The 24257-nt window shown below is 43.1% G+C and overlaps 2 protein-coding genes and 3 non-coding genes across 9 annotated transcripts in view; 2 read left to right on the top strand and 3 right to left on the bottom strand.

The window, feature by feature from the left end:
• Positions 1-57: 57 nt before the first annotated feature.
• trnar-ucg (transfer RNA arginine (anticodon UCG)) lies at positions 58-130 on the bottom strand. Its single transcript has one exon. It is a non-coding gene; the product is annotated as a tRNA-Arg (tRNA).
• A 119-nt stretch (positions 131-249) lies between these two features.
• Positions 250-322, bottom strand: trnar-ucg (transfer RNA arginine (anticodon UCG)). The gene has a single exon. It is a non-coding gene; the product is annotated as a tRNA-Arg (tRNA).
• A 395-nt stretch (positions 323-717) lies between these two features.
• Positions 718-790, bottom strand: trnar-ucg (transfer RNA arginine (anticodon UCG)). Its single transcript has one exon. It is a non-coding gene; the product is annotated as a tRNA-Arg (tRNA).
• A 6429-nt stretch (positions 791-7219) lies between these two features.
• nars2 (asparaginyl-tRNA synthetase 2, mitochondrial) lies at positions 7220-14853 on the top strand. Its single transcript, XM_061783361.1, has 14 exons — positions 7220-7529; positions 8462-8571; positions 8645-8765; positions 9518-9658; positions 9726-9806; positions 11299-11393; positions 11560-11692; positions 12348-12446; positions 12567-12604; positions 13279-13345; positions 13414-13551; positions 13617-13714; positions 14064-14090; positions 14190-14853. Exons 1-14 carry the CDS (start codon positions 7371-7373, stop codon positions 14332-14334), a joined length of 1452 nt encoding a protein of 483 aa, XP_061639345.1. The 5' UTR covers positions 7220-7370; the 3' UTR covers positions 14335-14853.
• A 546-nt stretch (positions 14854-15399) lies between these two features.
• Positions 15400-24257, top strand: part of gab2 (GRB2-associated binding protein 2) — a 38529-nt gene continuing 29671 nt past the window's right edge. For all 5 annotated transcript variants that reach the window (XM_061783357.1, XM_061783356.1, XM_061783354.1 and 2 more), the window contains exon 1: positions 15400-16326. In XM_061783357.1, coding sequence (XP_061639341.1) covers positions 16255-16326 — 72 coding nt within the window. In that variant the 5' untranslated portion in view covers positions 15400-16254. The remainder of the gene's footprint in view (positions 16327-24257) is intronic.

Here is a 24257-nt window from a genome sequence, read left to right as displayed (position 1 = left end):
GAAATAAGTGGACAATACAATGCAATTGCCAGTCTCAATACAGAAACAAAACATGCTCGACCACGAAGGGACTCGAACCCTCAATCTTCTGATCCGAAGTCAGACGCCTTCTCCATTAGGCCACATAGTCATTTACTGTAATCATTGAAATTGACAATGAGGACATAGAAACAAAACATCCCAGCGAGTGAAGATCTCTGTATGTCGAAGAAGAGCTTATCTTTTCCCATTTCCGAAGCTAAAGAGCCTTGACCATGAAGGGACTCGAACCCTCAATCTTCTGATCCGAAGTCAGACGCCTTCTCCATTAGGCCACATAGGTAATTGCACAGTCTTAATGTATTGCAAATTGTCATTTTCAAAGCTATAGAGCCTTGCCCATGGAGGGACTCGAACCCTCAATCCGAAGTCAGACGCCTTATGCATTAGGCCACATGGCCATTTTCTGGAGTTACTGGAATTGACAATGAGGACATAGAAACAAAACGTCCCTTGAGTGTCGAGCAAATAATGTTTTTGCAGTGCTGAAAGCAAAATATCTTTGAGCCATTTATTTTTATGGTTAATATTGTGTTTTATGGTCAAAGTTTATAATATATGTTCAGTTTTAAGCAATAGAATGTCACTGTAAACTATGCTCAGCTATTTGGAAACAGTGCTCAAAATGGTATCAAACGCAACACTATTGCCAGTCTCAATACAGAAACTAAACATGATCGACCACGAAGGGACTCGAACCCTCAATCTTCTGATCCGAAGTCAGACGCCTTCTCCATTAGGCCACATGGCCACATGTTAGCCCTTTTGGGACAACAGCTTTCAAAAAAAGTCGGCTAACTCAGCTACCGCAAAGGTTTCTGCCTCGAGGCAATACCATTTTTTCATGAAAGCATATTTGCTCCGCCCGCTACCAATTACCGCATGGAAATTTATTGCAGACGTGTTGAACCAGTGAAGTGCCAAAAACCACGCTGTTAGATGACACAATGCAATGATTTGTAAATCATGTTCAACCTCTATTTAATTTCATATTTCATATTATTATTTATCTTATTTGTATTATTATATTATTTATATATCATATTTTTTTAAAAACAACTTTTTTATTTTATTTTTTTTCTTGGGGGCGGGGTGCAGCGATAACTCCAGTACTCAATGGAATCGTCGCTTCCAAAAACATTTGATAGCAACAGCCCGAACTGGGACGGTCAGACAAAAATCTCAAGGATGCTCAGGAATGCAAAGTCACAATGTTAAGTCGTATAAGTTGCAATCTTACAAGAATAAAGTTCTTGTCCTTTTTTCTGAACCTATCCTCATCTACTACTAACTCAGTAACTCAGCTATTTGTGTATTTTTGTGCTTTTTCTGTACCACCCTAAAATGCCACACGATGGCGCCAGACACCTGGCTAAAAGGAAAGTTATAATCGGTGTTAAGGAAGTGCAGTATGTCGAACTGATAGTCTTTGCTATTATTGCGATTATAATTCAATAAAAAAGCAAACATTTTGAAAAGAACTTGGGGGGGGGGGGCATCAGTTTTGAACTATTCGTGACAGGGCTCGTCTGCAATCCCCCATGGATAGCGAGGACAATTGTATTACAATTTAAAAAAAAGAAAAAAAATTGTCATAAGATTTAAGTGGCAACATGATGAGAAAAAATATGATGATAATAAAGTTTCGATAGTATCCAAATAAAATCGCCATATTATGAGGAAAAAGTGTGTTGAAAAGTGTTATGAGACAAAAGTGGTAGAATAATTCCACGACACTCCGAGTTATCGTATGTGGAGCTTTCCGAGTAAATAGCTCGACATGGCCACCGTGGGAGACGTCCAGAGCCTCAGCTGGGCTTCTCGCGCTCCCCTCAACGGGTGTGAACACACAAATGTCACTTGTGTTCTATTTGGGTTTTCCCGTGGCTCCAACAAGCGATAGGCGCCTCGGTCGTTGACGTGAATCGTATCGACAGCGCATCTGAGGTTTTTACGAGGTCACCCCACCCCCGGGTGAATAAATGGAAGAATCCGTCTTAACGTCTTCAGACAGCTTTTCATGTCGCACTTCATAGCCATGACAAAGTAGGTGTCAGCGAGCGCCGCGCTAATTAAGCCTTTTCAACGTCGCCGTGATGGAACGCAAGAGCGGATACATTAACGAGGGCAAAACGTGCGCGGGATGAGTCAACGGTGATCATCACGCTGTGGATCACGTTAATAAGCGCATTTCAATCAACCTCGCTAGTACGCGAGCTATCACTCTGGATTTTTGACAGCATCGATTAGTGTTTCCGAACTTTTATCGGGTCAAGGCATATCATATTTTAGACTTCAAACATTGTTAATGTTTCTGAAGAAAAACAAATTCCAAGCATCAAATGTACAGAAAATACTGTTTTGTATTATTGCGTCTGAATACGCCTTTAAGAGGCGGACCCTGGTGAGGTAGCTGCGTGTGGGTGTCTGGATGTGAGCTGTGACCAACAGCAGCTCCTGAGCGAGCGTTTTTCGGTTCTCCCAGCGTTCGACTGACAACTGTGACTCTCCTTTCCCACATGCGAGGGCATTACAATAAGTACCGTAGACTATCAAAACACATTAAAGGTCACTTTTTTAAAAAGAAATGACGTGATATAGCGGGAGTGTCAATCACCTCATTATATTATTACATATGCACAATTTCCCCTGCATAGTTTCAACAACATTCTGTTGTCAATGTTCTATTTGTGCTAGGAATGGATTTGGTGGGGAATTGTTTTGTTAAAAGTGAAGAAAAATTGCAATTTTGGGATCGATTCGCTGCCCAGAGGAAAATAACAAATCAATTTGTCAAGAAATATGAAGTAGACACACTTTATTAGCTTGAATGGGCCACAAGAACCAGATCTGTCCTGAAATAATAACCATTTTGTCGGACTTTATTCACAAATGTACTTTGTGTGAAATCCGGGCCAAAGCTTATTTTGTTTGCTTTGTTTTCAGTCAACAGGTTCGCCGCGCTCACATCGAAAGATGTCGGCTACGTCTCAGAATTGCACCCACATTCGGAAGATGCCGATTCTGATCTGAAGGGAAGCGATCCCAGGATTTGTTTTTGTTCTTTCTTTCTATCGACGTTGCCGTGACGCCTACCCCAATTGTGTCACAAATCCGGTTGTATACCAGCATGCTCCCGAACCGCCCGCAAATATTCACTCGTGCTCTGTAGTAGTGTAGACGAAGTCGAACATCATCCGACTTCTTACGATGCCCTTGACGCTAACAGTTAAAAATGCCGCGGGGACTACCGTATCCCGGCACTTATTGCAGCACTGTGACCTTTGCGATATGACACTTACACGCGCGCACGTCGCCCACAGAGGAGGCCGTGCCAAGAGTGTCCAAATCTGAATTACGGCGTCTGAGCCGTGTGTGGCGGCCAACGAGATAGCTTTTGCGCCGGTGATGTTCGGCTAGGAGGAGCGGAGCACGCTTTCACTCACTTATCATTCATGAGCGTCATCCGTGGGACGGGGGGAAACCAAACGTATCATTTGTTGTGTTAAGGACAGCGGAGGAGAGCGGACTCACGCCTCATTTGCACTTGCTGATTTCCGGAGCAATTTCGGGCTGTGGTCAACCGCGGCGGTCCTCCGGCCGAACCGGCACCCCATCGCTGCACAACACCGTCAGTTAACGTACCGAAAAGCATCGTGTCACGGGACGCGTTAAACTCGCGTGTCGAGGCAACCGCTGGATTGGGAAATAGATTCATTTGATTTCATGATTGCTTTTAAATGATAGCACATTCCAATATGGTGGAATTTATTGATGTATATTGATTAAACACAAATTCCTGCCTAATTTCTACATTAACCATCATTTTCAGGGTTTCCTGATTGTTTGTTAGGTCCTATTGTAGTTTCTAGCGATGGTGAATTCGGGGTTTTCGTTTGCTGTAAGATATAATCTACGTCACTGAATGAAGCTTTTGATACCATTCGGATGTACTGAGATGAGGTTCCGACACACCCGGCCGGGGTAAAACTAAAGTCAAAAAAAATGGTTGCTTTTTGAAAGTGAAATACAACTGAACTGCGATTTTGTATCACATGTCACTAGAGGGCGTAGTAGACTTTGAGAAGGGTTGTCCGAGCCGTCCCCGGCGACTTTGAGGGCAGAGCGCGGCGGTTGTTAGTTCCGCTCGACTCGTGTCCGGTGGCCTGTCACACGAGCCGGTCCCTGAAATCGCACGGCTATAACGGCCGAATCGGCACTTTACGAGCCGTGCTACATGAAATCAATGGCCGGCCTCCGTTTGGGGGAAATGCGGAATATTTGGAGGCGAACCTGAACAAGGCTGCGCTGTTCTTGACAGAAGTGCAGGCAGAACTCAACAATAGCAGCTTGTTTCCATTTCACTCGATAAATGAATAATATATCGGCGGCAACTGCAGCTAGGGCTAAATCAATCAATCTGCTGTAGGAGAGGGGCGAGATGGGTTTGGTGCTGTTGTTGTGTTTTTGGGCACGTGGAGCTACAGCGCCACCATGCGGTGTAGCCCGGGAAAGATGACATCACTCGGAGTAGAAAAGGACCTATTTTTCAAACTTTTGCATGTAGTTTTACTACAGCCTTGTTATTACTTATTATTTGTATAATTATTGTCTCTTTTTCAAAATAAATTATATTGTTAAATGTTTTTTTCTCTCCATTATTTATTCCTTATGGATCTTTTGGTTTTCTTTGGCCACATGCCCGCCGGACCCAACAAATTGGTTGGTTGGTAAGATTTATTGTTGTAAAAATTCAAACTTTCTGCGATTGGCTGGCGACCAGGTAAAAAGGGTGTTGCCCGCCTTTCGCCCGGAGATAGCTGGGATAGGCACCGGCCCGCCCGCCCGCCCGCGACCCTTTGCAGGATAAGCGGAACGGAAGATGAATGAATGAATGCTCTGAATATTATGACTCTATTCTGGTAATTTTACATTGTTTTTGTGCAATAGCAAAACTTTATTGCACTTAATTTGTATATATTTTTTTCTGGTAATTATACATTTTATACAATACACAATAATAAAACCTCATTGTATAGGTTTATACATATTTTTCTCAAAATATGAAAACTTTTTGAGCAATATTTGAAAACAATTCCCACTATATTGAAAATGTATTGTCAAAATATTCCAAAAAATCTTTCAATATTATGACTTCATTCTGGTTTTATTATGACTTTTTTTTTGCCTGGAAATATTAAAATGTTATTGTTGCAAAATCATACTGTATATTTATCAACTTTATTGTTGTAACCTTATGCATTTATTTTTCAATATTCCAAACTTTATTTTCCTAAATTTTTCCCCACATGATATTACAATTTTATTCTGGTAATATTACATCTTTTTTCTCGCAATATTAGAACTTTATTGTGGTGGAAATTCTATTTGTTTTTCTCTATTATTTTATATTATGATTTATTTATTTTTTTGTCATACTCTGAGGACTTTATTCTGGTAGTATTATGACTTTTTATCATTTGCAATATGAAAATGTTGTTGTCATAAAATGATCTTTCATAGTTTTACTAGTTAAGTAATCTGTATTGTCATTACTATGCTGTATAATATATTATTATAGATCATATATTACTTTTTCCCCCTTGAAATTAAACAGTATATATTGTCATTCAATTGTATATTTATAAATGTGACATTTTAACTTTATTCTGGTAATATTACAACTTCTTGTTGCAAATATAAAAACTTGATTGTTCGAAAAAGAAGTTCTTGTAAAGCTGAAAACTGACTATTACGACTATTCCAACATTATTTTAGTGACGAAAAGGGAGGGGGGGAGAAATCCTGCAAAAATGGACTTTATTCTCGTTATTACAACCTTCTTTGTGGAAAATATTTATTTTCCTAATATATCAACTCTATTCTCTATTATTTTTACTTGGTGATAGCCACCCACCGAAAAGACCAAATCTGGTTGGATGCCTGCAGAAAAAAATAAATAAATAAATGGGGAAAAAAAAGTGACATTTTTGACAAATGCCGTCCGTTAGTGTTCCACTCTCTTGTCAATGAATCACCAAATAGAATTGTTCCGCTTTGCTCATTAAGATGCAATCGTATGCATAATTGCTGCGTCTCCAAGCTGGCGCTCATTAATACCAGCGATGCATCACGTTAAGCTTTGATTGATGATGCGTCAGGATGGAGGCGAGACACCCGACCCGGCCTTCTGCATCTCTCTCAGACCGCCGGGCTCCGGGAGGCTGACAGACGTAGCCGGCCAGGGGAATAATTGTCCGTGGCGCCTTTTATTACAAAGCTGGCATCCTGATGTACGGCACTCGAGGGCGGGCGCGGCGGGTACACCCGGTGTCACTGCGGGTGGTGAATGAGCGCAAAGTGGACCACACACTGGCGGACCAAATAGTTTCTGTTCTCCTATGGAGTGGGGGTCCTCAAACTGGGGGCCCTGAACCCCCCGGTGGTCCGCGAGCCACAAGCTTTGGGATCGGCAAAATCATTTGCATTCAATTATGTCGTTGAAAAGTGCATAAGAGGTGTGTCAGAAAAGCTTCAGGACGCGTGTGGTGTCACTAAACATTTGATATCTTGTCCAAATCACGAGTTTCTCTTTTCGGAGTAATCCGCTGACTCGGATCATTCCCAGACTTAACAGAACTCCGACTTAATTTAAGGCGCTGATTGAAATTTTCTATTCCTGAAAAAGGTTTTTGTGGCTGAGCAAAGGTGCACATCGCACACATAGGGGCAGGGGGTCAAAAGTGTGTGTGTTAACTATATTAACTATTGATATTTACTACTGTGATATTAACATTGTTTTTTTGTTGTTTTTTTTTGCTGATATAGTGCCGCATTCAGGGTCCATTATGAGCCACCACTAAATTTAAGAAATATGATTCCAAATAAATCAATAACATAGTTTAGCACACCGTGACAAATAATGAAACAGTACATTATTTTGCCTCCAAAGGTTTTAAAACTTTTTTTTTTTTAATATATATTTTTGTGGATGATATAGACTTTTAGTCCAAATGAATGAATATATGGAAAACACTGCAATAACAGTTAGACCTGTCGCGCGTTTTGGTCATTTAAAAGAAAACTACAACTCCCATGAGTGGCCAAAGCACCATTGCGACATAGGAAATCTGATTGGATACTCGTCCTCACGTCATCTATCGGACCAATGGTGTGCGACACAACCAGGAAGTGATAGAACGGGACGAGATGAACCAACGTGAATGTCAAGTGAAAGCGGAGCCAGCAGTTTGATGCATAAATCGACAATAATTTATTTCTTTAAACATTTTCGCCACGTATGCATTTAGCGGTTTAGCATTCGTGATGTTATGAAGATGTTTCGGGCAGCGACGCAAAGGCTTTCTGTTGCTACCGCGTCCCGACGAATGTTCAAAACTCTGAGGCATTTCTGCAAGAAGGCACCGAGGAAGCTTCGTGTTTCTGAGGCACTTTCAGGCGCTGACTTGGAAGCAAACGTCCAAGTGCAGGTAATATTGAACACCTACCTGTATGTGTTTGACAATCATTTGTGTCCGAACGTTGCTTTGCAGATTCAAGGGAGTGGCGACTAACTTAATCGTGAGGAATTTTTGCACCTGCGTTTTCGGCTACAGGTACAATAACACATCGTTTCACGAGCTCACATCAGGTGTTAAGTCACACTGCCTGTTTTGTCGAGCTAGTCTCCAATTTTCCCATTTCCCCTGAACGCCTCTCGGTGTGATCGGGAGGGACCCACGGCGAGCAATTGACTCCTCCCCTAAATTTGTACAGTTTCCTTTTATATCATAGATTAATCACTAAATATGTCACAGAATATGATACTGAAACAGTTTAAATATCATTTAAAATTCATCTTACAACACTACTTTTTTTTAAATAAATGGCTGGCAAATTATTAAATTTAAAATAAAAATCATAGTCCAGCTAGCTGTCATATTTATTCATGTTTTTATCTTAGCATTTTATTATTTATAAAGCATCTTTGACTACCCTTTAAAAGTGCTCTATAAAATAATAATAATAATTACTATTTTAATAACTCATAAAAATAGCAAATGTCAAGCAACAATAAGGCCTATGTCATTTATTAGCTTTGAGGTTTTTGACAGCCACTTAGCAGAGCAAAAACATTACTACTTTCCTATTAGCCACGGCGAATAAGTGAGTTTTTCTCAACTCAACTGTATTTTGAAAGCACTTTAAAAATAAATAAATAAAATAAATAATAAAAAAAAACCATCTGCAGCTTTTTTTTATTTCAGCGAATGGTTGAGAATAGGTTCCACGCGGTGGGAGAATCGGCGTAAGTACGCTTTACATTGCATTTGCAGTACTTTTCAAGTACTTTTATGCGAACATGTTGTAGATCTCCATTTTGTTGTGTGTGTGTGAATAACACAAAGTGGTTGTCTCGCAGGGATGGGTTCGCTCCGTCAGATCCCAGAAGGCAAATTTGTTCCTGGACGTTAACGATGGGAGCTGCCTGCAGTCGCTGCAGATTGTCGCCAGTCCTCAGCTAAATGACCCGTAAGGACTTTCATTTATTGATGACTACGAACAGAGTCAAACTCATCTTTTTTTTTTTTTACACCACTTAAAGCCTGCTGACATTCGGGAGCGCCGTTGAGGTCCAAGGAGTCCTGAAGCAAAGTCTGCACGCCAAACAGCCCGTGGAGCTGGCAGCGGAGCACATTCGCGTGGTTGGAGAATGTAACTCGTCGGTGAGGACGCTCTTATATGTGCGCTCCACGACTATTAGGGCCACCCTTAAAAGAACAAAAATAACCTAAAGGTTAGATTCAAGTTTTAAAGAATTAAGTCATGTATTTACCAGAAAAAAATTCATTTTCAAGAAATCAGGTGTATATTTTCAGGATGGAAAGTCGGATATTTTTTAAAGTCACATATTTGAATGACTTAAAATTTCAGTCTTTCTTAAAATATTATGACTTTAACCTCAACATTTTTGAAAATCTCAAATATGATTTTTTTCCTCAAAAATACAGTACAATACAATTTTCCTTTTTTTTTTTTTTAAATCTCAAAGATACAACTTTACCCTTATAATATTGACTCATAAAATCTTATTTTCATATGACTTTATACAAACAAAAACATCTGACTTTTTATCCTGAAAATACAAGCATACAACATTTTTCTCTCAAATATTACTACTTCAAAGTAAAACAATTATTTATGTTATTAAAATATATATTTATATATTATTTTAATTTATTTATATATATATATATATTCTGGAAAACCTTTTTTTCTCATGTATACAACTTTATTCTAATATTATGACAACTTTCTGTCTTGGGAAATACAAGTTTAACGTTGTCATAGTCTGACTTTATTTTCTCATTGTTTTTCTTTTCAGTGTGGCCCCAAAATTCCTTCATACAGCTAAACTAGACCCTGACCTTTTTTATGTAATTCACAGCGACCGGTCATGCCTTGCTCTCATTTTCAGGATTTCCCGTTGAAAATCAAAGAGCGCCACAAGCTGGAGTACATCCGGCAGTTCCCTCACCTCCGCTGCAGAACAAACACCTTCAGCTCCCTGCTGAGGATACGCAGCGAGGCCACTTCGGCCGTTCACTCGTATTTCAAGGTGAGGCCAAGTCAGCGGAGGGTTTGCCGAGCGAGACCCCACGCTTGTGCTGTTTCCTGTTTTCCAGGAAAATGGCTTTCTGCAAATTCACACGCCGATCATCACCTCCAACGACTGCGAGGGGGCGGGCGAGCTTTTTCAGATCGAGGTGAGAGTGCATGACAAGGTTCTTGCCGCATACTCAGTAGGTACACTATGGAACCTTAGAATAGAGCTATAGGCATTATTTTACCTTTACATAAATGATATCCTTTATTGATTCCAAAAAATAGAAATAAACATATTGAATTTAAAACAATATATCTCTGAAAGAAAATCCAACCAGTCGTGAAATTAAAACCCCCTTGCAGCGCTGCCTCTGTATCTTTTTACCAAACTTTTACAGTTTTTTACGCTCGCTGCCTGCTGTTCCACTGGTGGCCTGTTGGTGGTCTCAACGCGTATGAGGTTGTCGTCCGATTCCGCAGAGGAGGGAGAGAAGAAGAACAATATGCTACCTATTTTTGAAGTTGTTAGTAGAGGAGAGACAGAGGAAAATGAAACAAGAGGAACAAAGCTCATGTTTGATTGACAAATGCTGGTCCTCCCGTGTAGCTAAATAAGTCATTTAAGTCATTGGGCCTAAAGGCGTACATCCTTCAATTTGAAGAAAATTAAGTTGAATATACACTGTAATTTACAGAGTTACACCACTCTTAACGGGGCGTTCATTCACAGGTGTGTAAAAAAATGCACGAGAACATCCAGAACATACCTGTAATTTCCCGTGTATAATGCGCACCCATGTATAATACGCACCCCCAAAGTTGACCTCAAAATTCTGGAAAACCCTTCTACCTATGTACAGTGCAGTTTTACAATGCATGATTTTGCTTCTACCCATATGATCAAAACATAAAGTATTATGTTTGTTTTTTTTCAAAGACTTATTCTGAAGTTAAGCACTTTATTTGAACACATAATCCTTTTTTTAATTTACTTGCTCTTATTTTTAAATTCACAGGCCTACTTTTATTTAGTAAATTAGAAAACACACAGTTGTGCTCATGTGTTTGATTACCCAGGCAGAATTTGTAAGATGGGTACCAATTCCTTAAAGAAAACATGAAGGACCAGGCAAAACACAATTTTATTTGAATGGTATTCAAATTAAACGGTCAAGCATATCATAACACATAACATAAGAATGAATGATGGTTGTTGTTCATTCATCAGTCATTAAAAAAAAAGAATTCCACAAATTCTGCCAGGGTATGTAAACTTATGAGCATAACTGTACATATATGCAGTCATATGTACCACCTCTCATATTGGAATGAAAGTGTAGGCTGCACCTTTTTTATAAGCAGTAGGTGGCGGTGGCATTTTGGAATGAAAGTGTACAGCTTTTTCATAACCACTAGATGGCGGCATACATTTCTAAAATGTGAAAGTTGTTTTCCCTTTTGCCCCTATCCCTATGTATAATGCGCACTATTGACTTTTGACAATTTTTTGGGGGGGAAAATGCGCATTACACACGAGGAGTTACGGTACCCGCTAAGGTGCGTCACGGTCATTTCCAAAGGCAGCACAGTAAACTCGTATGTCATGGGGGTGCTGTACCTAATGAAGTGGCCGGTGAATGTATTTCTCTGCAGCCTTCCAGTCAGCAGAGCAGCGAGGACGAGAACTACTTCTCGATTCCGGCCTACTTGACCGTGTCTGCTCAGCTCCACTTGGAGATCATGGCAGGGTGAGATGTAATTTGATTAGGTTTTTTTTTTTTTTTTTTGTATAAATATCTTCTTCAGCTGAATTACTGTGCAGTCAGTGCCTTAAGGCAAAGAAAGAGACTCTACACACACACACACACACATTGACGCATACTCAAGTTTATCTCTCCGTAATTATGCCTGCAGGTCATTTTCTAGAGTCTACACATTTGCGCCGGCCTTTCGCGCGGAGAACTCCCAGAGCCGACGCCACCTGGCTGAGTTTTTCATGGTGGAGGTGGAGTTGGCCTTCACCCGGTCCGTAGAGGACCTCACCGAGGTACGCCACTCAATGTTTACGCTCGTTAACCTCGGCACACCATAGGACTGGGTGTGTTGTCATTGTAGCAGCGTTCTGTAAAGCCAATAGAATCATGCAGTAAAGTCAATGAAACAAAAGGGATGTAGGGATGTCCCAGTCACCTTTTTCAGGCGGGTCGCTTGATTTTGAAGATCGGACGATACCGCGTCCGATCCCACACCTCGAGGATGCGTTATGAAGGAGCCAATTGGATTTCTTCCATAGTCAATAATTCATTTACATCACCGTACCATTCAATTCATGCAATGTGACAAAAATTGTTGAGTTATTTTGAATTCCACATCATTATTTTTTTATGAAATACAATATTATGAAGTGCTTCCCCCCCCCCCTCATTACAACCATTTTTTGGGGGGAGTGGGGGGCGGCTGGCTGGAAATGATTACTGACATTTTAAGACATTCGAACGGGAGAAGATGGTTTGAGATGTGAGAAGTGTTTTGAGTTCCAAGCGCGTTCACAATTAATTCAACTCTCGCCTCAAGGTATCACTGTCTTTACAGTTCACTTCGTACTTCAGAATCAGAATCAGAATCAGAATCATCTTTTATTTGCCTGGTTAACATGGTTAGGAAGTCCAACTGTAATGATTGATGGTGCCGCCGCTCCTCAGGTCATGGAGGACATGTTCAAACGGATCACCGAGCGCGTGTTGGACCGCTGCGCTGAAGACGTGGACTTGTTTCATAAGCACGTGAGACCGGGACACAGGGTGAGTCCCTCCGCCCCCCTCAAGGCCGCTCGACTCGTTGAACTCCTCCTGTCTCGCCCGGCAACCGGCCGGCCAATCGTCTGACTCGCTTCTCCTTGTGCATGCGCGACTTGCTGCAAGGATACCGTGGAGGCCACGCTGAAGGAGCGATTCCTCGTGTAAGTTGTTTTTGGAGTATTTGGGATCTTTCTAGAGTCAATGTCGTTCAGTTGAGGGACCGAGTCCTGTCACGATTAGCAGGTGTAATTGACGCCTCGGCAAAAAAATGCTTCGACTTGTCTGTAGTCATAGTTGAAAGTGCAAATATACCGCAAACTGTGACGCCCAAACATCCCAAAGTCAGCTCGCAACATCGGAACTTCCACTTCCAACAACCCAGGCTAAACTGAGCTGCACTCCACTTATCCTCTTTGTGGGGTCGCTGTTTTGCCTTAGCCTATCGCAGCTGACTTCCGGGGGTACACCCTGGACTGGGCGCCAGCCAATCGCCGGGCACATATCTTTTCAGCGACGAATTGGGGATCGGTGCCACAGAAAAAGAACCGATGAATTTGTGAACGGCAATTACGTAGGGGGTTACTGTTAACGATTCCATCTCTCTCGTATACACTATCATAAACAATTGGAGGGTCTATGGATATGTTTCTCATATTTGTGTCTTTGGGAAAGACAAATGATCAATGCAAATTGAACTTACGGTATACTGGTTCGTATGACACTTGATTTTACGTGAGCCTGTCTTCATCTTTTCTTTGCTATTTTCGCAAGTGAAAACTGTTTGCGGCGAGATCTTGATCTTTTTTTTGCAAAATGAAGTCTTATCTCCTTTCAGGATGACCTACAGCGAGGCTATAAACATCTTAAAGCGGAGCTCACAAACGTTCGCCTTCCCCACAAACGTGCGTATTATCGCCTCGGCTGGCCCGAGCGCCGCCTCGACCTCCCGCTCGCTCGCCTTTCTCCTCAGTGGGGCTGCGACCTTAAGACGGAGCACGAGAACTACCTGGTGAAACATTGCGGCACGCGGCCGGTCTTTGTCGTCGATTATCCCTACCAGCTCAAGCCGTTCTACACCAGAGACAACCGGGACCATCCCGAGCACACGGTGGGTTCAAGAATCGTCCCACGGCGGGACGATGAAAAGTTGTGACGCGGCGTTCTGGTGTGCAGGCGGCCGCCGTGGACCTTCTCGTGCCCGGCGTCGGCGAGGTGTACGGGGGCTCGCTGAGAGAGGAGAGGCTGGACCTGCTGAGGGCTCGCCTGGAGAAGTAAGCAGGCGTATTCGCGTCCCCTTTATTTTGTCGAGGAGAATACTTGGCAAATAAAGCTGATTCTGATTCTGAAATCAATATTTCCCAACTTCTTACGGCGCCAAGGCGCACATCATGTCACGGGTGACGAAACTCGCTGCGGTTATTATGTCGATGAACTGTTACGTAACAGCTGCGTGGAAATACAAAAGATTCCTTTTTGAGAGCGAGGTTTTGTTGAATTGAACTCTTGACGGTTGGACAGGCATTCCACAGACGCAGCTATTTGTACACCAGGCATTTAAAAGGGGCTTTTCCATAATACGCCCCCTTTCAAACTGTCAAAATATGTTTTTTTCCTCCTCAGGATTGGATTAGAAGACAAGTACAACTGGTAAAAAAAAAAACCCCATCTATTTATGTACAGTATATTTATTTTTGATGTTGATAAAGGTATTTTTTCATGTAAATGGCCGCACGGATTTATTTTCAGGTATTTGGATTTGAGGCGTTTTGGCTCCGTCCCACACGGCGGCTTCGGAATGGGATTTGAGCGATATCTGCAATGCATTCTGGGAGTGGACAACATCAAAGACGTGATTCCTTTCCCGAGATTTTCACATTCTTGTCTGCTGTAGTGTCAACAGTCGGACGACCTTTTCTACATGATGCCAAGAACAGTTCAAACAGCTATTTAATGTCAGAATTGAACAATAGATTGCTCCATTAAATCGTCAAATCATGTGCGACTGAAGCATAGAAGGCTGCTGCCATGTTCACTCGTGAAAATAGAAACATTGAGTCTTGAGTTCGAGTGCCGCCAGACTATCGCAAAATAGCTGAAATGGTTACATTTTAGCCGTACTTTTATTTAATGAGTTTTTTTTTTTCCGACTTATGTGGAAATTTACTACAGTAAATCTTAAAGGTTAAAAGAATCATCAATCATTGACATCTTTGAGGAGCCTTTTTTTTTTTTTTTTTTTTTATAAAATCAATTGACTGTAATTGTTCACTTACAGTCAAGGCCGCAACATTAGGGACACTAATGTTACCCTTATTTTGAGACACAAGTGGATCAAACTATTCTAAACGCTTTTCGTTTTGTATAATTATTGCAGTTGTACGCCACAATAATAAACATTGTTTTATTAATAGCTCTGTGACAGTGTCAATCCAAACTTGGGCTGTTTACCAAGCGAATGCTTGGCCAATAATTGGTTTCCATTTTCTAGATATTTAATCAATTTTTTTGAGAGATTTCAGCTATGGTAAGTCAGTTCTAATTATTTGTAAAGAAATAAAAGTACATTATTTTCTTAGTAGAATACCATTTTTAGAAGTGAAATGATTTTTTTAAAATGTAATACACTACAATAATGTCCTTATGTTAAAGATTACAGTTATTTTTCATGTGTTATACGTATTTATGTATTTCAGGTAGTGCTGTAGACTTTTTTTTTTTTATTATTATTTTTTGGAGAATTTCTTTTTTACATCCACCGCCACTAGATGGCGGCAGTGAACTACCTCGAATTGAAAATACAGTTATCTGTTGTGCTTTGTGCTCTCATTATATGATTTTCATGCTGGTATTTTGCCAAATGTTTTTTTTTTTGTTTTTGTTTTTTTTGTTTTTTTCTCCCCTAATCATGGGTCCTAAGAAAGCGAGTGCTGAAAAATGTTCCACTAAATTAAAGCTTGAAATCATAGAAACACATGAGGCAGTTATGCGTATAGGTGAAGCAGTACGAGCGTAGTACTTCTAAATGCACTATGCTGAAGCAGAAGGAGTCCATAAAGGCTCTAACGCCAGGCAAGGATGTTCAAATAAGCCGTGGACCTCTGTCAAAGGAAAAATGGAGAAACTGCTGAAAAGAAGGAAAGAGAAAAGGGCAAAAAAAAAAAAAGTTGTTTTTTTTTTTATTCAATGATATTTTTCTTTTTACACGTTCCACAAAAATAGATGTTTTGGGGGACAGCTACGTATTTAATGACGTATATCGAGACCATCGTAAACCGAGGACCCCCTGTAAACAAAATCCAAGCAGCCGAGTGACGCTTGTAATTACTTTGACCGGCCGCAGGATGGCGCTGTTTCCGTGTCCAGCCACGGGACGTTTGGCGACGAGGCTTTTGGATCCACTGGGGGGGGGGGGGGGAAACACGTTTTTATTTTGTTTCATTTATGATTAGTTGTAGTGAAACATGTCACCCTATCAAAAAGTTGAAGTATTGATTGTCAAATCTTGTTGTTGCTTCCCGGCGCTCCACGGGCGCCCATCCCTCTCGCGAGCCGGCCGTGGGCGTGGTGTCGAGTTGGGAAAACAAGCCGCAGACGCCCCGTGACGCTAACCCCGCATCAGTCGAGCTTCCCCGCGGAGGAGCAGCCGAGGCTCGCCCGGTAACGTCTCCCCCACCAGGGCCGTCAGACAGCCGCGGCCACCCCGGCCACCCCTCTTCTCCCCCCCCCCCCCCGTCTCGGATGGGGGAGAACCGCACGCCGACCGGGGGCGTCCTGCGCGTGTAGCCGCCTGTTGGCCACCGAGAGACGGACGATGAGCGGCGGAGAAGTCCTCCTCCACGGCTGGCTGAGGAAGTCGCCGCCGGAGAGGAAACTGCGGAGATACGTGAGTGGACCAAACTCGTTAATCGTCCAGTTCGAACGCGCTCGACTGTCACTTGATTACAGACACCTGCACAATATGCGCTATGACAAACGATGGAGAAATTCATCTCACCTGATTGCGCTTGTGGTTATTTTATTAAATAATAATGATTTTTTTTTGGGGGGGGGGGGGGGAGTAGAGGCCTATGCTACCGTACAACCGCATCGGGGGGGGGGGGAAATGTATCCAATCACATTGGCCTGGATAATGTTCATCTATCTATGCCGCCGACTTCCCAATGAGATGCTCACCCGCTCCCACCGCACATCACGTCAGCATGATATCAGTGGACACTATATGGCGGTGAGACTTTTGTAACGTCAAATACGCGCCTCGGCTGAATAAAGCTCGGGAAAGCCTGTCATAGCGTCCAAATATTAGGGACAGCTCTCAGTCCAGGCTGCAGTTCAGTTCTCCGCCAAAACAATAACACGTGAAGTTTTCCTTTTTCCTTTTTGCCAAAATACTGGAAACGACTCAATTACTACCAAAGTGGATGCAAACTATGCGGGTGATCCTTAACCAGTGTGCCGCGGGAAATGAGCGGATTTCTCTTAATTCTGATGAAAATGATGATTGAATTTGGTCCGCTTTCAAAACAATGGAACGCTCTTTCATTCGACGGCGGACAGAACACAATCGCCCCACGCGGCCGCTTTTTGCGACATTTTTGCTCGCTGGTCTGCCGTGAGATTTCCTTGTCCTGGCTCAGTGAAGGTCGGTAGGACCAGAGCTTAAAACCTGAGGTCACTTTGGTGTACCTAATGATTTGTCCCCTGACTGTATTTGGAGCGGTCGCAGGTTCATCCCCCCCAAAACACACTTTGGCACACTTTGCAAATCCCCACAGAAATACCGAGAAGCACAACTAGTAGTACTTTTGCTTGCTTGTTTGTGTGCTTTTGCTATGAACGTGCACATTTCACCCGGACGCCCACCCAGATGAGAGTGGGTGGGTGGGTGGGGTCAAATGTGCTGTCTACGTTCGCCACTAAATACCTGTCGCACTCACATTCGCATGATCCACTCACGATGAGGTCACGTCTGATGAGAGCCGTTTCCATCTTGTCCGTGTCACAATAATGGTGGCGCTCCTCGAGCGGCCCGATAAAGATCCCATAAGCCCAAGGGGGGGGGGGGGGCTAGTTGGGCGGTCGACGGCCGCCACTCACTTAATAGGATTTACGGAGGCCGATAGTAGCATGAGACAATCTATAAATACAGCTGTCGTTTGTTTATGTGTGGTGTTACATTAATACCGGACCGCTTCGTGCGCTCCGACGAGCCGACTTTGCCATTATATCATCCCCCGGTCTCATCTGGGGTGGGAAAAAAAAAAAAAACAAAACCCATCCGAGAATGTCTCCAAATGTCTTCTTCCGCTTACACGTGGCTGACGGTTACACAGGGACCACCGCGGTCAGCGTGGAGCAGCTGCCGCCACGACTGTACATAGGCTTAGCTTGACCGGGGGGCGAGAGAGAACCCGATCGTGGGGCTGCCCCCGCCCCCGCCCCCACTCCCACCCGCATGCAATAAGCCATCGACGGCCTAGCAGGGATGTAACTAACAAATACTTTGTTACTGGACTTAGGTAGACTTTTCCGTCATCCGTGCTCGAGTCCAGTGGACCGAGCCTGACGGCAAGTAGCGAATTTCCACGAATAATTGACGTGATTCAAATTGTTGATATTATTCATTTAAAGCAGGGGTGTCAAACTCATTTTTATTGCGGGCCGCATTGTAGTTACGATTTCTCTCAGAGGTTCCATTATGACTGTGAAACCATCTCAAATGTTTCATCGCTTCCTAATATTATGACATAGACACAGCAAATTGATGCATAACTCGTTTTGAAATCACAATTCAAGGATAATAGTTTGTTCAGTTACTGCAAAAGAGGGGTTTGGTAACCAAAACACGCTTGAAATTTCGGTGCAGACTTTAACGAGAATCGTGCAAGCTGCACCTGATTTGCTTTCGCGGGCCACATAAAATGAGGTGGCGGGCCGGATTTGGCCCCCGGGCCTTGAGTTTGACAGGACCGTTATGACTGTGAAGTCGTAAGTCGAGGGTAGTTAGTCGTTTGTTCAGCTGTTGTTGAAGTTAGTGTAAAAAAAGGGCTTTGGCAACCAAAAAAACGTTCTGATGTACATATGGCAGATTTGGGCAACAATCATGGAAGTTGACACATATCGTGTGTTTTCCCGGGCTACAGAACATCTTGTGGTGGGCCAGGTCTGGGCCCGCGGGCCTTGAGTTCGACAGCGCAAATATACCACAAACTACAAACCCTTTCATAGCATATCAAACGCTTCCGGACATCTCGAAACATTGCTGTGCACCTTAACTCAGAACGCTGACTTTTCACGCTCATTTTTTGTTTTTGTGACACCTCAAAACGAGAAAACAACAACAAAAAGAGACCGAGAAACGGCTTTCGATGTGTATACAGTGCACACACGCACAATTATTTATTTACAGTATACAACTAAGAGCTTTTTTTTTACATGGCTTTTCGCCATTCACTCCACGAATCTTCTGTCCATCTTTTGTCGTAAAGCAAAGCGCATGAAGTACACGGATGGCGCCGACGCGCTGTCGGGGAACACTGCTGCGTCGTAGTTCGGAGATACGTACGACGACTAGCTCTTCGGTGTTTATCGACCTGAAGCTGCGCAGGTTCCGGGGGGCGGCGACAACACGAATTGGCGCTCGTAGATAAGGTTTGGCGATGTGATAAAAGATTCCCCCGGTTCTGATACCGATTTCCGTTCGTCGTCTCTATTCAAGAATTAAAAGTAAGAATTCATGTTGACTTTTTTTTTTTTTTTTTTTTTTGACTACTCAAGGTAGTACTTCTAATGTTACCATTGTTGTGTACTTCTACGAAAGTACAGAGTGTGAGGACCTTTGCCACCTCTGCACGGCGGACGCACGACGTAGGTGTCATGAGACGTCCACAATGAGGAGACGTGCGGACGCAATCATCCAACCATCTGGAATTCCTTCCTCTTAAAGTCAAGAGCGGGAACAATCGGGACTATTTTACCCGCGGATATTACCGTCAGCTGACCGAGGTGACATTTAGGTCACGGCGCGGGTCTGTCGTTTTCTCCGCTAATCGACGAGCCATTTGGGCCTCTGTGAAATGTTAGCGGAAAGTGAAGAACATGGCAAGCCACCAAAAATGGATACAAACACATTTTTGGGAGAGTGAAAGTGAACAGCAACAAAACAAAAGGGAAGATTTTGCAAAACGAGACCCTGTCCCAGCTGACTTTTGGGAAGAGAAGCGGGGTACCGGTCGGTCCCAATCGATCACAAGGCACACAGCAAACCATTCAGACTCACCATCCAACCATCCGTTTTTCGATCCTCTTCTGGATCCCATCTCTTTTGGTGAGAGAAGCGGGGGTAAACGGCAGGCCACATGCAGACAAACAACCACTCGCCCGCACGTTCACAACTCTTAGGAATTCGGATCTAACGTGTCTGATTTCAGACCGTGAGAGTCAAATCGGGATTCTTTTGACCGCGTGAAGCTTTCCTCCACATTTACAGGAAATTCATTGGAGTACATTTGACTGTCATCTCACTAAGTACCAAACAAACAACCGGCTATGCAAAGCTCACCTTCTTGTGGCTGGAGGTCAATATTGACCTTCCTTAAAGCCAGGAGGAGGATTGGCGAGAAATAAAATGTCTCCTCTCGCAAAATCCATTCGACAATGAGTATGCTCTCACACGTACGCAGCTGACCTTCTCAAAGACGCCACTGTGTCGCCCTCACCCGCGCAGCGGAGTCATCTCCTAAAAATTTGCATTTCAGTCGATGACTCGATGGCAGATTATTTCAATTTCGCTTTACCCTAAGAGCGGTTACAGTATTTTCAATATGAGTGCATTTTAGTACAGTGTGTGTGACAGCATTTCAGTTGTGTGTGTGTGTGAGCGAAATAAATGTGCGAGGGTATTTTACTAGCATTTCAGGAGTATGTGAGAGACAAAAAAACGTGTGTGAGAGCATTTTAGTAGCTAAAGTGTGTACGTGTGAGAGCAAAAAAGAAAACAAATGTCTGTAATGTGTGTGCGAGCGTTTCAGCCGTGTATTTAATCTCATCCCCGGCGGCCCCTCGAGCCGTTTAATCGGCCGTTGCATCGGAACTAGAGTTCCCGTTGTCTCTTTTCCCGACAACGGACGATGAGGCGTCCCGGGTCTCTTCGCCAGTCGCGCCGTCCCGCCCGGCCGGAATGTCCTCCCTCATCCGGACGGGGCCGGATCGTGTTAATCAGTTGCTTCTTGTTTAAATGATTGCTCTTCGTCTTTTGGTTAGAGCACGTGCTCACAAAGTCTTTGGATCCAGGGAGACATTTTTCTTCCCTCCTCATAATCCGCACGTGTGCACCACACTGCCCCCAAGAGGCCAAGGCACGCGCCGCAGCCGCAGCACACGAAACCAGGCACGCACGGTACACTACAGTACAGAGTCAACTCAGGGCCGTGCATGAATCGTGCCTTCAAAAAGATAGTGGCGTTAAAGCGCCGTTACCTTGCCGTGCATTTCAATAGCTGTGTAATTAGTTCCATTTAATAACTGCACAAGGCACTTGAACAAGGCTACATACATGTTATCACGCACGACTTAACGATGGACACAAGAACACAAGAACGTGATCCCCACTTACAGATAGAAATCATAGCGCTCGCTTAAGCTAACGTAGCACTGAACTTAGCATAGCGTGCTAACCTAACCTAGCACATAACAGGTAGGTACACCGACTTAACCGTCGTACACCCACGAAGTGCCGGCTTATTTGACTTCTCGAGGACAAACACTCCAGGATAACTCTCTTCGGTAACACCTCTCGAACCGTTGTCGCGCGACCGGGACGTCATTCAAATTACGGAGGACCTACGGGTTTACAACCCGTGGGAGGTCCCCGGACCCCTAGTTTGAGAACCGCCGGTTGAGAGTGCACGTCAAAAGGCAAAAAGGCAGCGTGAGGGATGACGGAGGAGCCAGTTCGAAACAGGTCGGGCATGCAAATGGGATGCAAAGTCGGACAATCGCTGCGGCGGTGAAGCGGAGGGAGGTCGACGTGTTTACGAGGGAGCGAGACTCTTCTGCGATGTTTGCTACTTGTTTACCGATGTGATTACCTTGAGCGCTGGTGGCATTCTAGTTCCACAGCACACAAACACACAATGAGTCATTGGACTTTGGTACACGCTCCCTGCCTCATGCTAGAATATCAGCTGCGTGTCAATGTTGTCATCATGGAAACAGCTGCTGCGAGTGACACGGCTCAGCTCAGGTTTGCTCATCACGAGATGTTGGTGCAAAAGCCTTTTGAGACGCAAAACTTGGACCAGACGCTTTTTAGTTTCCCACCTGAATCGTCATCTTTCTTTTTATTGAGACATTTTGGACAAATGTATGCTTGGGAACGGGTTTTTTGTTGTTTGTTTGTTTGTTTCCAGTCCGCAAAGGCCTGCTGCGATGGGTTTGGTGTGGGAAAACAAAATCTGGAAGGAAATTATAGAAATAAAAAAAAAACTAAACTACGACTACAACAAAAATCCTCGTGAACAAATCTCTTTAAAAACATCCTAAAATTCACCCCTCCTGTGATACTATTACTACAATTAAAAATAGTCATGTCTTAATTGATTTTTAAATATCCTTAAATCAACAGCTTTGAAATCGTACAATATTTTGAATGTAATATTGTATTTTAATATTTTTAAAAAAACATAACTGCAATTGAGGAAAATGTGTATATATATATATACACATATATATATATTAATAATAAGAATAAGAATAATGATAACCTTTGCAAATCATTTTTAAAAATGTCCTTAAACTCACCGTTTTTAAAATATAACATAAACGTCTTTAAAATGTGCAATTAAGGAAATGTTTGATAATGTAATAATAACAGCAATAATAATAATAATACAAATAATACCAGTAAAACTATACAGAAAAACATGTTTTATTTCATATTTTGAGAAATTCTTGCCAATATCTACAAAAAGCAATGTAAGTACAAATACATTTCCATCCATCCATTTTCCGTACGGCTTATCCTCACAAGGGTCTGTGCTGCATTTTGTGTATTTCAAAAATACTAAAAATCGAAAAGAAAAAAGTTTGATCTAACAACATTTTACCACACCCCAAAAGTCTTCCTTTAAGGGAGGTGCCAATTACAGATGTTTGTGTCACTTTCAACTCCCTTTCCTTCCCACCAGTGTCCCAATACCTTTTTCCGAGCGGCTTGGCGGCGCATCGACCGCATAGGCCGACCGCATACCACCAAAACGATTAGAACGGGTGCGGCAACATTGTTCTTCCTGGTCACCTGATATGTTCCTGTCGTCACGCGTTGCTAGGCAGAGTTCACATTGCTCCCAAAAAGAACACTCGGATGGAGATGATGGCACACTTTCATGTATACTTTGTAATAAAAACATAAATGTTGATTAAAATGTAGTAAGAAGTCGATGTTTGTCGAAAATAATGTGACATTTAAGAAGGGTTTTGACTATCTTGGGCTCTGATTGCTTGCTAGTAACATTGAGTATTCTCAGAACACTTTTGGTTTGGTTCTAAGCTCGACGATGGCCCCCAAGCGTCTTATTATAATAATAATAATAACTGGAACTCCATACACCTTCAGCATTATATCTTTTTTCCACTCAACCGATTAGTTAGACAGTTGGCCATGATGTGCAGTGTGCACTGTAAATAGGAGTCTGAATCAAGCTCACGTCACTCTGCGTACATGAATCATGAATCATCCGAGTGACATCGAGTAAACAGTCTAATTCCTGTTCCCACGTAAGGGATCCCTAAAGAAGAAGAAAAGGGGGGGGGGGGGGGAACACCTGTCCTTTGCGCAAACGTGTCTGTTCACATACGGCGAAGAGTTGCCGCATTCCAGACTGATCGTATCGGGAAGGCGATAGCGCTCTTGCCCTCGTACGTCGGGAGCGGCGGGAGGGCGGCCACCGCCCGTGTCGCGCTGTCGCCCGCCAGCTCGGACGTTGTTTTGCACGCTTGGTCGTGGATGGTGGTGTGGGGGGCTTTGGGAAGGGTCAGGCGGGAGCGCCTCCCCGTTTCCTGCTTTGACAGGCATAGACATTTTGCTTGTTCATTTTTATTGGCAGGCGCTTGTATTCTGGAAAAGTGGAAGGCCTTCATCCGACATCAGTGAGGCATACGTTAGGGTCAGGGGTTAGGGATCATCAAGCGGGTAGGTTTATGGGAGTTAAGTTTAGTGGGCGGGTTAGGATTGGGATCATCAAGCAGACACTTAAGTTAGGGTTACTGGTTAGGGTTTATGTTTCTAGATCATCAAGTAGATCAAGTTAGGGTCGGCTTAGGTGGGACTAGCGTCTCAGTTAGGGATCGTCAAGCAGACACGCGTTTTGGAGGATGAACCGTACGTACAGTATGCACAGATGATTTTCTGAAGGGTGCTGCTTTGCCTTTCCGTGGGCCTGGGTCTCCGTTTGACTTCTTAGGGAAGCGTGCAGCTTTGTTATTAGCGCTGTTTTTATCATTAGCAGTCACAGATTGGGGGGATTTGTTTGGTCAGCAGCGGTTTAAATGTGTTTTATGTGGGATTAGCAAAAAAAAAATGGAGATTCGTGAAATTTAGTCAACAAAACCAATAAACCGGCTGTTAGCGATGCTAGCCAGAAGCATCCACATGCTCCCTCAGATTCCAAGATACATTTTGCACAAGCCTTGCTTTTCTTGCCCCTTGGCACAGAATGTTCACGGGAGTAAGTGTTAGAAATGTCCGAGCAAGTATATCAACGTGAACTTCAATTCGTTGCAAGAAAACACATAAACTCTTTTAAACCCCTTCGAAAG

This window comes from Phyllopteryx taeniolatus, chromosome 8 (genome assembly GCF_024500385.1).
Source record: "Phyllopteryx taeniolatus isolate TA_2022b chromosome 8, UOR_Ptae_1.2, whole genome shotgun sequence".
Taxonomy (NCBI): domain Eukaryota; kingdom Metazoa; phylum Chordata; class Actinopteri; order Syngnathiformes; family Syngnathidae; genus Phyllopteryx; species Phyllopteryx taeniolatus.
The sequence above is the reverse complement of the archived record's forward strand: the minus strand, read 5'-3'. Positions and strand labels throughout refer to the sequence as shown.

What these genes read in the sequence shown, in the direction of transcription:
- nars2 (XM_061783361.1), top strand. Translation starts at nt 7,371, where the DNA reads ATGAAGATGTTTCGGGCAGCGACGCAAAGGCTTTCTGTTGCTACCGCG. An exon ending in CACTTGGAGATCATGGCAGG is followed by an intron (nt 11,394 to 11,559) that starts GTGAGATGTAAT and finishes TTATGCCTGCAG; the next exon opens with GTCATTTTCTAGAGTCTACA. An exon ending in GGGACCATCCCGAGCACACG is followed by an intron (nt 13,552 to 13,616) that starts GTGGGTTCAAGA and finishes TCTGGTGTGCAG; the next exon opens with GCGGCCGCCGTGGACCTTCT.